General features: G+C 41.3%; 1 protein-coding gene across 8 annotated transcripts in view; it reads right to left on the reverse strand.

The window, feature by feature from the left end:
- SYCP2L (synaptonemal complex protein 2 like) overlaps nucleotides 1-13,210 on the reverse strand; it is a 28,591-nt gene that overhangs the window by 3,852 nt on the left and 11,529 nt on the right. For 3 of the 8 annotated variants that reach the window (XM_065667362.1, XM_065667367.1, XM_065667359.1), the window contains exons 17-31: nucleotides 12,289-12,407; nucleotides 11,775-11,853; nucleotides 11,569-11,614; nucleotides 10,885-10,930; nucleotides 9,797-9,882; nucleotides 8,146-8,194; nucleotides 7,053-7,108; nucleotides 6,563-6,617; nucleotides 6,017-6,173; nucleotides 4,899-4,948; nucleotides 3,726-3,816; nucleotides 3,172-3,263; nucleotides 2,946-3,009; nucleotides 1,036-1,167; nucleotides 182-306 (exon numbers count right to left, since the gene is read on the reverse strand). In XM_065667362.1, the coding sequence (XP_065523434.1) occupies nucleotides 182-306; nucleotides 1,036-1,167; nucleotides 2,946-3,009; nucleotides 3,172-3,263; nucleotides 3,726-3,816; nucleotides 4,899-4,948; nucleotides 6,017-6,173; nucleotides 6,563-6,617; nucleotides 7,053-7,108; nucleotides 8,146-8,194; nucleotides 9,797-9,882; nucleotides 10,885-10,930; nucleotides 11,569-11,614; nucleotides 11,775-11,853; nucleotides 12,289-12,407 (1,247 nt within the window). The remainder of the gene's footprint in view (nucleotides 1-181; nucleotides 307-1,035; nucleotides 1,168-2,945; nucleotides 3,010-3,171; nucleotides 3,264-3,725; nucleotides 3,817-4,898; nucleotides 4,949-6,016; nucleotides 6,174-6,562; nucleotides 6,618-7,052; nucleotides 7,109-8,145; nucleotides 8,195-9,796; nucleotides 9,883-10,884; nucleotides 10,931-11,568; nucleotides 11,615-11,774; nucleotides 11,854-12,288; nucleotides 12,408-13,210) is intronic. The other 5 variants (XM_065667360.1, XM_065667366.1, XM_065667365.1 and 2 more) reach the window with 5 other exon arrangements.

Genomic DNA, 13,210 nt, shown 5'->3' on the forward strand with positions numbered 1-13,210 from the left:
ACTTTTCAGAAGTATTCTGTAAAACCTGTATAACTCCAAGATCTCCAGGTTAACAGACACTACAGCCAAAACCCAAAATACAGACAGGATATTTGCATCAACTCCCTTGGTGATATAAATGTAATTTCACATACTATGGGAAAATTCCACACAGGGACCATGTTAAGAGACTGCACATTACCAAGAACAATTTCTTTAGTTGGCTGATAAAGCTTTCAAATGCAGTAATCACCCCTGAATCACTGAAGTTTTCCTGCAGCATCTCAGAAGGAAATACATCATCCACATTATTGTCCATTTTCTGACCTAGAAGAAAGTGTATGCAGTTAGCACCACATGGGAGGGCTTATTGAAACATAAACCCTTCTGCTGCAGATGGGTTTACCATTCATGTGAATGACAAAATTTGTTACAGAGCTGGAATTTGAGTCTTGTTCTTCTAGAGCTCACAAGCAAGAAGGAAACTAGTCCAAAAGGCATTGACAAAGACTTGTTAGAAAGCAGCATATAAGAGGTGGCACAATACTAACCAAAGAACAGATGTAGAAAACACAAGGCAAAAGCACAACACAAGGGAAAGAAAACCAAAAAGTCAGGCCACTGTTTTTGTGTCTTCTGTTTATTTGTTGCTTTCTGTTCAGAGTTTGTAATGTTTTTCAGTTACTTCATTCATTATCTGCATGCTTTTTTCAGTTTGGTTTTTTTTAGTTTTTTTTTTTTGTGGGCTTTGTTATTTTGGTTTTTGTTTGTTTTGTTTTTTAATAACTCTGGGCAATCATTATTCAGAAAGACTAGAAAAGTGCAGACATTGTAAAGCAGCTTCCCGAGTTGATTGTGGTTAGGCAACCCAAATTACCATTCACACCTCTGTATATATGGTGTCCAATTACAGTGCCACAATACACACCTGCTGAGAATATAGCCTCCCCTACAGATACCTCTCTTTAAGCTTCCACATGACTATAATTTCTACCATCAATAAAGAAAAGCTGAGAGCATTTAAACTCTTCACCTTAATTGCCAACCTGACTTTACCTGTCTGGATCTCCACTTCTTTTTCTATTGAATCAAAAAGTTTCCTTGACTTATAGGAATTGTCAGTTGACAAATGACTTCTTTCCCAACTGGAAAATTTAAGCTTTTTTGTAGCTGTATCACTTAAGATATCTAGAAAGAGAACAGAAGATGATTCAGAAAATACCTGTTCTTTTGCATGAAGTATGTGGCTGTACCTACCAACTGTTCAAGAAGAAACCACAACTGTAATTACCAATGCTGCAGAAAAGTGGGCAGCTTTAATTCAGCGTCTGGCCACACTCTTACAAGACTGGTTAAGACTTCATCAGCAAGCCTATTGCCTCACAAAAGCAGGCAGGCAGACTGCCTAGTGCTATGCAGGTAACTGGAATGCTACCATGCCTCCATCCTAAACACAATTAATTTCATTTCTTGACCCACTACTCTAATCATAAACCTTGTCCACCTTCTTCCCATTCTCTTTTCCAATGCAAGCTCGCCATCTGTTTATGTTCCTTTGTTCCTAAGCTAATTTCAGCTACCTAAAGGAAAAAAAAATACCCACCAAAAAAAGTACAACTAAAAAACCCAACAACAACAAAACAACCCACCACAGATACAGAAGAGAGAGAAAAGCTAACCGCACTTATAACAACTGTCTTCTCTGCAGCTTCACTGAAGTTGCTGCGCAATTGCTTTTGACCCAGAAAAACCCTTAAAAAACATGATGAAGGAGGCTGCAGTGCATATTTCAAGGAAAATTTGAAAAAAAAAAAAAGAAGAAAAATCACCCTTTTGTCTCACTCTTCACTTCACTGAGCTCGGTGAAGTGTCTGTGTTTGACAAATCACCACTCTGGAGCCTCCACTGGGAAGACAGCAGGAAGATGGTTGAATCCAGGACAAGGGGGACAATCCAAGCATGAAGAACACATTGCAGTAGCTTTAGGGTTCACAGAGCAAGAGTTCAAATGCAGTCACAGACTACACCCAGAATTTCTGAATATAACCCTACTTATGCTTTTACACAGTATCAACTCCCCTCCAACTGTAAGACTGAATAGTAAAAACTGATAAATATTAAGTCCTCATCACCTATCTTCCCCCAAAGCAAAGTAGATATGTTAGTGCACTGAAGGTATATTCTGCAGATGCTGGACAGGTAAGAGACATATTGGGAACAGAAACACAGCCAGTTCATGAGATATGGGATGCTTCTATCCAAGACCAAAGCTTCAGTGACTTGGTTCATAACTACAACTAAACCTCTCAGAACTACATCATCATGAACAATATTAAGGCTGAAAACAGGCCATTGCTGCTTGACTTTGTCGAAGTTCAGTTGTTTCCAATCACAGAGACTGTGTTGCAGTTTTGAATTAGTTTGTGCAAGTTCAGTTTCATTTTCAAAAAGTCCCTAAGGCCACTTACCTAAAAAAAGCAACAACAGTAATAAAGCATCAGTACAAGTCATCATTTATCAAATACTTCACAGTAGTCTACATCTATATTCTTAGGTATTTAAAAATAAGCTCATCAGCTTTCAGGGATGCTTGTTTCTTAAATTGAAATTACAGGACACTTTCAGATCATTAAAAATTAGGTTTTGTGTGTCTCTTGGGTCTCTTTGTAAATCCACGGTTCTTAACAGCTATATTATGAGTTTCCCTGTTTATTATAATAGCTATACTATGAGTTTCCCTGATCAAGGATAGGATTTAAGAGTTAGTGGTAAACCCAGAAATGTATGTAAAAGCATCTTACCATAGTCTGTCATGATACATAGAACAGAGAAGTAGAAGGTATTTCTTCTGCATAAAGTATCTCCAAAACCTCAGTTCTTATTTGTCTTTTTTAAGAGAATGACAACTTTGCCAACATCCATTTCTACTTCTAAATAAGTCTTCAATGTTATTGAGACTAACCAACCTGAGTCCTTCCGCTTAAGACTTTCTTCTTCTCTTGACAGTTCACCAGATGCATTGTGAAACTTCTAAGGACAGAAGGAAAACAAAATAAATAGGTATCCACCCTATATTGCAGACAAGCTCTCAGAGATTTGTCTACTTATACGAAGAAAAGTGACATGATGCATTTGTTTTAGAGAAGTAGCCTGACAGCAGATTAGAAGGAGTTTAAGTGCTGCATACTGCACCTGCATGGCATTCTCCTCATCACTGGAGTAGCTCTTGGCAGATGCATCAAGTAATAGCTGTCCCCCTTCGAGCTCCTCTGAGAGGCTTTCATCTGCACAAGAGATCAGCCAAGTGACATAAGCAATAGAGGTTGAATCCTCTATTGACTGGAAACCTTAATCTAATGACATATGTATTAAAAAAAAAAAAAAAAGAAAAAAAAAAGAAAAAGAAACCACCACCCTCTCCTTTGTCTCTTCACACAGGGAAGAGACAGTGGCTCAGACTCAGTCCCAAAAGCCCTTTTATTTCTGGCTGTCAATTAAATTCATTCTTTCACCTTTCATTAGTCCCATGTAGTTCATTAGCCAATGTTCTCCCTGCCCAAGAGACTATCTAGAAACAATATCCAGCCCTCATAACCATTACAAGAAATATCACAAGGCAGAGTGCTTATGAAGAAAATATGAGAACAACAAAATTAGGAATTGAATTTCAAAAGACACCCACAAAGCACATGCCCACACATGTCAAAACAACTTTTATAATGCATTGAAAATTAAAAAAGAAATACCATCAAGATCCACTGTAGGTACATCTCCCTTGGAGCTGAGTGTGCTTTTTTTCCTTATCTCCCTTTGAGCTCTTCGCCCTGATGCCCCCTGCTAAACCAAAAGGAAGTCTAAGCATGTATTTTATTTAAACATTTCCACAAAAGTAGGGGGTTGGGTTGTGTTTTGGGGGGGAACGGTTTTGTTTGGTTTGTTTTTTTAAACACACTAAGAACAGAGATTAAAGTTTAGATATGCCTTACATACTGATAGCTCTCCCTACAACACTGAAGGAGATCTCTGACCTGAAGTTCAATGCTTGTGTAAGTTCTCCCTCTAGCTATTAGAGTTACAAAGTGAAGCAAAAGCATTTTAGCTAAAGAAGAAAAGGCTTCCAGGGGAAAAGAAAAGCTTTTAATGCAACTATCAGTTCTGGAGTGCTTTTTCCAAAACTTTCTGTTTATGTGGAGACCTTTCCAAAATGTTTGATATACAGCACTTAGCGGCTGGGCCCTGAAAAAGTCTGGCATTGCTGAACTGTATTTTAATTTGCTTGATGTATGTTTGGTCCACTGATTCCTCCATCAGTATAATCCCTGGTTATTTTTCCTGGAGCTATATCTGGAAGTGGAGAAGGACAATGCATGAACTGGGGCTTAGGATGAGTGTAAAAGTTGGAATAAAAGCCCTAAAAATTGCCAGCAAAATACAGAGTTGTATGTGAGCTTTCCCAAGGTGCCACAGAGGATGGGGTAGAGGACAGCATGGGGACAAAACCTGGTAAAGTCCAACAAGGATTTCTGCAGGTGTTTGGATAGGCAGATATAGCTCCTGGTGGGGCCCTAGAGCCAAATTCACTCCTGTAAAGTGATACCTGTGTCACTCAAGGCAAGTACCACTCCAAGCAATTCCTACCCAATTTTCCATCTGCCAAAAGTAAATATTGTCATTTCAGAACAACAGGCTTCGGGCTTGTGCACAGCTCTTTCTATGAAGTTTCCCATGTTTTCTTAAGACGTTTTTTCCCCACTGTTTAATAGACCAACACAGTCTCAGCAATACTTCGCAGACTGATTAATCCATCGGAACACTTGAGAAAATAGATAACACCAATTTATTAATTCCCACTTATTTGTACATGTCTTACACATGTCATGTTTTTAAATCTGAGGCACGTAAGCATGACACCTCCTTACCTTCTTTGTCTGGTTGTCACTGCCGCTACTTGCAGAAGACACCGGAAGCACTGCAAGAAGAAAAGCTTGCCTGATTACTGACAATGTAATTTTGTGCCTTACCCAGTTAAGTTTTCCATTATGGCTAACTCAGTTTTGAGTCTGGTTTTCTGGGCATTTACAAGAGAAAATTACACAACATTTACGTTAACATTCAAATAACCCCCTTTCCAACAAAGTCAGATGCAGTTATGCAAATGTGCATAACTCGCTGCATCCAGAGCAGTTGCCAAAAGAGGCACAGACTCAGCCACTCATCTGATGGTGCCCACATCCCATCCAGGGAACATGGGCTGGCACTGGAGGGAGAACAATTCCCACAGAAACAGACAGAAACACATAAAACGGAATTTCTCCCTCAAGTTTCTTCTGCTTTTTTGTCCCTACAGAAACCAGCTACCTGAGCAAGGTTCATCCTCCATGAGAAGGACAAAGGCATTTCAACTTCCAGGACAATGTAGTTTGAATTTGAAGGCTGCAGTGCCTACGCAGCCATGGAACATGGCCACAGGGGAGGTTCGCTGTTTAGAACAGCAGCAGAGAATGCTAGAGATCGTCACATGGAATTTTGTAAGTCACTTGGAAGACAACTGGCCAATCAATGTATAAAAGGGGGAGCAGAGTGCCATAGTCTGCAAACTGTGTTTTTTCAAGGCTTATTTCCCAGGTCAATTGTATTTCTGGAGAGACAAGGAGTGGAGAAGGTACAGCAGCTCCAGAGAGATCTTCCTCCTCTTGTCTTCAAGAGCACAAACACAGCCATCAGCTCAGCACCCACAGCTTCAGCCCCATTACTCAGATGGATGCACCCACAGAGACATTTAGGTGCCCAATTTTCACCTGTGCTTCTGAACCCCCCTCCAGGAAGTGAGTTCTTCAGGAACCTGGTTCTCCAAGCACAAGGGTGCGCAATGCACCTCCTCCAAAGGGCACTCCCCACTGCCAGCCTCAAACATGCTCTCTCCCTCTTGGACCAGGACTTAGCTGAATCTTCCTTTCTCAAATCATCATCAGCCATTTGTTTATCTGCAGTACGGTACATCATGCATAGTTGGATGGCAACAAGGAACCAAGCTTACCTTTTAATTTACTTCTCACCCGAGGTCTTTTTCGGGTATAGTCATGAAGTTTTGGCAGTGACTGCTTCTGAAAGTCAAGAATCCAGCTTTTTTCACTCTGACCAGTGCTTGTATTTCCATTGTTGCTTTCAGAGAAAAGATGTTTCCTGTAACTGGACTAAAGACGCTATTAAAAGTAAGCCCTGCATAGTCAATTTCCTCCATTCACCCAGAAGCATCTTCTGTCTTCATCTCTTGCTCTCTCTTGTATCTAAATAGGAGAGCTCTTGCAAGCAAGAAAGCCTTAGCATGCCTGAGCTGCATGCAAGAGCACAGAAGGAAAAAAAGAACAGACATTCACTCTTTGGTCTGGCAGTCTTGGTGCACCCAGGGCATTGCTTTCAGCAGCAACAAGTGGACTATTTTGAGGCTACCAGGCTCACATTACTCCCCCTCTGCACTGGGTAAGCCTTAAGCTTCAGTGTCTTTAAGGGCACTAACAAGTCATACAAGTGGATACACACAGCAGCCAAAGACTCTAGGGATGAAAAAGCACAGGCAACCTACCTGCCTTCTCTCAAGCTTGTTTAATTCCTCATTCTTATTTCCTATTTCAGAACTCCTGCCAAGTAACCCATAAAGACATGAGTTAGAGTAGCACACACTCACACACTGCACTAGCATGTCACAGAACTGAAGAAGGGACACAGCTGAATAGTAATGGCAGGGGTCTCCATAACAGATCAGCAGGAGAACCAAGCTGTTAATATACAGTCATTAGCCAAGTTTTTCTTCTTTGGTTGGTTTCTCAAAGTAACAATTCAGAGTTACCTGGAAATTAGCATCTTTTAAAAGAAAAAATAGGCTATATACTTATAGATAGCAAGCCCCTGGCAGCTTGCTATAACATAGATACTGTGGAAGCTAAGCAAGGAACTATTTTATTAGAAACATCACACAGCTTTTTGCTCTTAACTTGAAGCAGCTTAGTTAATGCAATGAACACTTCATTCACAGAGCAAAAATGTTCATAAATGGTGCATGTATAACCCTGTACCTCTGATTTTGTGAGGAAACTTTCTGGCCAAGAATCTTCTCTTTAGCTTCAGCAACCTAAAGAAAAACAGGTGTTTGTCTTTAAGTCCAATTACCCCATAAAATAATCTACAAAATTAACATATCTCAGAAATGGAGCAGTAACTCCAATATAATTGCTCCAATAATAGAGCAATAACTATAGCATGCCCTGGGTGCGGCACACAGTATGGGACCGGCTCTGAATCCAGCTGCTGGGAGGCGGGGCAGGGTACCATGAAGCAGGGTTTTATGCTGACACCCAGTGGCAGTAGCAAGGTTTGGAGGGTGTCCAGTTTACAGCGGAAATCAGGGTTGTCCCATTCAACACCCATTGCCTCTGCATTAGCAGGCAGCAGTGACCGCCCCTGCACCAGGGAAAAGGCTGAAAGCCAAGGGGTTTGTATAGTGAAGTCATCTTGACGGGAGCCATCAGAAGCAAGTTTTATGCTTCCTCAGAAAACCCTCATTGGTCAAAACTTCAAAGCAGGCAGAGGGACTAATTTTCAATTGATTTTTTTCTAAGTCTGCAAATACAAGTGAAGCAGAATTTCCAACAAAAGTTTTGTGAGGACTGCCTTTAACCAGGTGCTCCCAACATGCAAAGTATGGCTTGAAACAGATTTCAGTCTCTTCTGGTTTAGCTGAACAGTGCAAAGCAAGGGACGCTCAGCAATCTACTTTCAACCTTCAGTAAAAGGCAGAGTTTGGCCTTCAACTGCAGAGATGTCCCATGGCCTTAGTCAAGCAACAGCTCAAATTTCTGTTGCCATTGGTTTTATCATAAGTTACCCACCACAAGATGCAAGCAGTGATGAGCATTCTCCTCAACACCCCATCCCTCCCACCAACACCCCCCCCCAAAAAAACCCAAAAAACAAAAAGCCTTTTTCCTGTGTCTAGCACCAACCAGAAAGCCCAAGAACCTCAGATTCCCACTTGTTTGGTTGGCTATAACAGCACATCCACCCTTCCTGCATTTCTGCAGTAACAGACATCCCCTGCTTCAAGTTACTATGTTAGCTGCTAAGCTGGGGCCTTAACACATCTCTTGACAGCTTCTGTCTCTACTTTACCTTTTCATGACTTGCAGAGTCTGAATTTTCAAAGTCATAAATTTCCTTCCTGCAAGGCAACGTATATGTGACAGTGACATACATACAATCATGAAGAGTCAGTCTACAGAGCTTTACTAAGAATATGGGGGGATAACAGGGTTTGGGTTTGCTCCTCTCCCCTATGAACTCTGTTACACAGTAAGCACTCCAATACTTTATGTGCCTAAAAATACACACACACACACACAAAAAACAAAACAAAACAAAAAAAACCTCCAAATAGAAACCAGCTTATTCCTTTCCTACTTAGTCTCTATTATTACATGTCTTGATTCTCACTCTTTTGATTATAATTTAAGAGAAATATTCAGAAGACACAAGTCAACCTATTCCCATTATATTGGTGATGTGGGAACAAAACACCCACGATAACAATATGCGGTAGGAAGAAAACACAAATGGAAAGAGAGTTTCAGAAGCATTGAAGAGGAAAAAAAAAAAAATCCATTTAATCACCTTTTGAAGTCTAACATTTAATGTTTGTTCTCTAATCACTTATCTGTATGCATCTAGATTTGTTTTCACTTCCTTCAACACTTAACTGTTCTTTAACTCAACTTTTTCTTTATCCGAACTGTAACTATTTAAAAAAAAACCTAAAATTATTACTCAACATAGAGCACACCTTTCCATTCTTACTAGCGAAGGAGTAGGAAGACTGAAGGAGCGAGATCCTCCAAGTTTCCCACAGAAACGTTCATTTTTCAGATTAAACACTAGAGGGAACAGAACGACCAAACTAGGAAGCTCTCCACCTCTAACTTCTATACTGCTGCTCCTGTTTTACAACTGGTATTTGATGCGGAAAATGTTTGGTCATAAAACTCAGCCTCTCGTAATGATCAAGTCCTGCAGCAAATTTACCCATTCTTATCTACGATCAATCAAAAAATTAATCTAAATATTTGGTTGGGTGTTTTTTAAGCTAAGGGTCAGTAGGATGAAGCAGGACACCCAAGGAAGCCCCAGAACAGCCAGAACTGCAGCAGAGATCCTCATGTACAATTAATTTGCCCTCCTGCCCAGCAGAAGACAAACTTGCACACTGCACTTGGCAGAGAGCACAGGAGGAGGGTGCAACAAGACAGGCTTCCAGTGCTGCAGACTGCATATTGCACTCAAACCCTCATGTGCTTCTGCCTGCAGTGGCACTAACTTTGAACATCAGCAGACCAAAGTATGGTGAGGGAAGGGGACAGCGGATAAAGACCATTCTGAAACTGCAGGACACACTATTCCAAAGAACCTGCACAATATAAGAAAAATCTCAGGTATTTGTGAAGGAAGCATAACTTCACTCACTAGAGGATGGGAGGATTGATTACATTTGGGTGAGGAAAAATGGAAAAGCCAATGTGACATAGTATCACAGACATGAGGTCATTTTTGGCTGACCAGAGTTAGCTTCTGAAGATTTCACCATTTTGGGGACCCAAAGGTTCCCACTAAGGTAAAGTTATGACCCTTTGTAGCCTCCTGCTTTTTCTGCTGTCTGTTCTGTTCAGACAGCCCACCCCATGGGCACACTCTCCCCACGTTAGCATTAGAAATGGTCCAAAATCACCCGGTACACTAGCCCTTGCACAGGCACAGGACTCATGTGTCATACCTGTCTTCAGTCCTCTGCTTGGCCAAACTCTTTTTTCTGCTTCCCTTTTCCTGAGTAACATCATTCTGAGAAGAGAGTGGCAGGACCTAAAACCACAATACACAAAGTCACATTCATATCCTGGAGCCTGCTAAAAGCAGAAGTCAGGCATGCCTCAAAACTTCATTCCTCCTACTGCAACTGTTTCCCACAGTTCTTTATCAGTAAGCATAGGACTCCCAGAGCTGAAACTGGGGTGCCAAGAGGGTGACGATGCAGAAAGAAGTAATTCAAAAGCTTTGAATTCATTGTGCAGCAGGCAAGTGTCACAAAACCCTTGAACTGTCAGTTAAAACAGTAAGAAAAACTAAAACTAGTATCTGGAAGTATAAACCCAAGAATAAATTTAAAATGTTATTTCCTACTAAGAAAGCTAAGTACCTACTTAAGCTAAATACTTCAAATTAAAAGTATCACTTTGGGAATTTAATTTCTCTTGTGCATTACTTTCATTTGTACACCTGGACAAATCAATAGAAATTTCCAAGTACTTAAGTTGTGTGAAGAGATGCAGCTACTTATTAACTTGTCCTGGTTTCAAGCTCCTATGCCAGAGCACAGAAACAGATATAGCATGATTGGACCATTAGAGCTCAGATAAAAAACTAAATAAATACGCCTGCAGACTTCCAAAACTTGTTTCCTGAAGGAAAGCAAACCTTTGTTCTTGCAGACCATACATAAGTCTTGTGACATACGAGTTTGTACCATGCAGGGCTGGGATGGTTTGCTCCTGGGCACAGGCACATATACATTGTACACATACATGTTCAGTATATATGCCAGTACCAGGTAATATATATACTGAATAAACTCACCTGAGCTTGACTTACTTGGTTGGACCACACTAGAATGAGGTTGGCAGCTGTTGCCTCTGCAGCTCACTCCTGGTGCTAAATGGCATGTTACACCAGGTATGACACCACACAGGCTCAGGACAGTGCCCAAAAGCAGGAGTGACTCAACCCATCCCACCTTTCTTCTGTGGCTTCACCAGCGTATCTCTGCCTCTTGTCTCTTTGCTCAGGTGGGGCGCAAGGCAAACATACCTTTGGTGTTGACTTCTCCATGGATGTTTCTTCTAGGGGCTTCTCACTGGGGATAAGAGGACACATGAGGGGAATGCAGTGCGGGGGGGGGGGGGGGGGGGACACGGACGGGACAAACCTTTGCACCAATTAGCATCAAAGCAGTGATTTAAAAGGTGTGTAGGGAAGAAAGCTGATTGGTAGCTCTGCAACATTCCAACTTATTAATTATAAGAAATGCTACCCTGCAAAGTTCTGGAAAAAAGGTATTACTAATGCCGAGGTGAACTCCAAGTCACACAGTGTTTCACAAAGGTCATGGGTCCTCATTATGAATAGCTACGTATCTGGTGAGCTCCAGTTACACAGCTGAGAGTTAAACTCTCTTTAAAACAGCTGTATGCTCATCTTGTGTTTGGACTAAACCCATGATGAGAAATAAAGTCACACCAAAGCAGCAGCCAAACTAGCAACCAAACGTCATCATTCTGCAACTCTGAAGTGCTGTAATTCTCGGCAACTAGCCTTGCTAGCCAGGGTGGCAAAAGAGATATTTTTTCCCCCACTTGATAAATGATGGAATAAACCTCAAAATCACATGCATTAAAACCCCAGGGGAGGGACAACAAAACCAAACCAGAAAAAAAAAAAAACCCAAAAAAAAACAAAACCCGCCTTGCCACTTTTTGTCAGCAACACACTCACCTAGGCTTAGCTTTCATCCTCTGAGATGGATTTTTCAACTTCTTTGCTGAAGGAGGCAAGGAAACTACAGCTTCACCCACTGGAGCTACTATGAAACCTTGTATCTGCTTTTGCTGTAAGGCCCACAAAAGCAGAGCCTTCACCGTGTCACCTGGGTGACACTTAACTGAGTCAGGCTTAAGGAACAGAAAGAAGCCATGCCTGACCTGAGCCTTCATTAGCATCTTCCATATCAGCTTGTTGGCTCACTGTAATCATGGTGACAGCAGAGTTAACAATTTCCTGCTTGGAGACATGAAACCATGAACAGAGCACGCATATGACCAGTAAAGAAATGGGTCTGGGATTGGTTTTTGTTTTCTGGTAACTGAGCTTTTCAGTGCTAACCTGTGGCAATAGCTGGATGACAGGTTCATCGCTGATCCCAAAAAAAACACTTTAGGTTGAATATAAATGATACTATAAGCTTCTCACTAAGAGCATATCATCAGCCCCTTATAGGAGGGAGTAAAATTTATTCTCTTTTAATGTGATTTTGCTAAAATTGCAGCTCTGAAGGCAAGTGGTGGTGCTGACTTCCCACAGGTATAAGTTAGGGTTTGAAAACTCTGTTGGATCTGGATACAAACTAGTTTTCTTTGAAAGGTTTTAACCACACCTATAAAAGCAGACTAGAGGAGCAGGAACAGGGGCACAAGGACTATTTCACCATACACTTACTGCTACAGTGCCTGTTAACTGCTGACTGTCCTGAGAAGCTAAGCTGTCTGGTAGAGTCTCCGTGTTTTCAGAGTCTGAAGAATCTTTCTTCTTCTGCGGATTAGTGGACTTAGGTATCACTGCAGAACAGCAATCAGAGTGAGAATATCATTGCAGTAACTGAACACATATGCCACCACCCCTCTCCATTCTTGCACATTTGCATGAAAGCATAACAGTGTAACTTTTTAGGTGCAAACATCTGCAGATCATGTTCAACAGAACAAACAAAACCATGCATCTCCAGATTACCCTGTACAGAATTGCAATGTTAAGTAAGCGGCATCTTAAGCCTTTGCCTTTCTAAGCCACTCATACTATGTGAATACATACAAGTTTATCTTCTTATTGCTACCTTGACTCTTAGCTCTGGAAAACATACAACAGGCCTTTGTGTCTGGCTAAAGCAACAGACCAACAGTATCTTCCACCATCTCTGTTCCTCTCCATTGGATGTCCATGGGGCACTGCAAAAGTTGTTTCCACTACAGATGGACTGCCTTCTGCCCTTTGTACTCCTTGATTTCTTCAACTAATAGTGCCCACCTTGTACATCTGCAAGTGCTTCATGGTGAACACTGATGGAGGAGCTTCTCCTTCACCTGCACCCCAAGAATCTGGAGGACTTCCCTTCTAGCTCATTTTGGGTTGTAACTGGGGGAAAATGAAGACTACTGATAAAGCTACTGCCTCAGACATTTAGAACTGGAAATACCTCTTCCAGGTGCTCACTTGGATAAATCTGGAATGCACAGTAACTAAGAGGAAAATAAAAATTTGCTTTTAATATTGGCACAGAAAGAGTGCTACCAAAGTGCTCTTCAAACTTGCAATTCATTTCTGAGATGGTAGGTGGCAGCACCAGAAAAAGAACCACGAGTTC

Source organism: Lathamus discolor, chromosome 2, assembly GCF_037157495.1.
Source record: "Lathamus discolor isolate bLatDis1 chromosome 2, bLatDis1.hap1, whole genome shotgun sequence".
NCBI classification, from domain to species: Eukaryota; Metazoa; Chordata; class Aves; order Psittaciformes; family Psittacidae; genus Lathamus; species Lathamus discolor.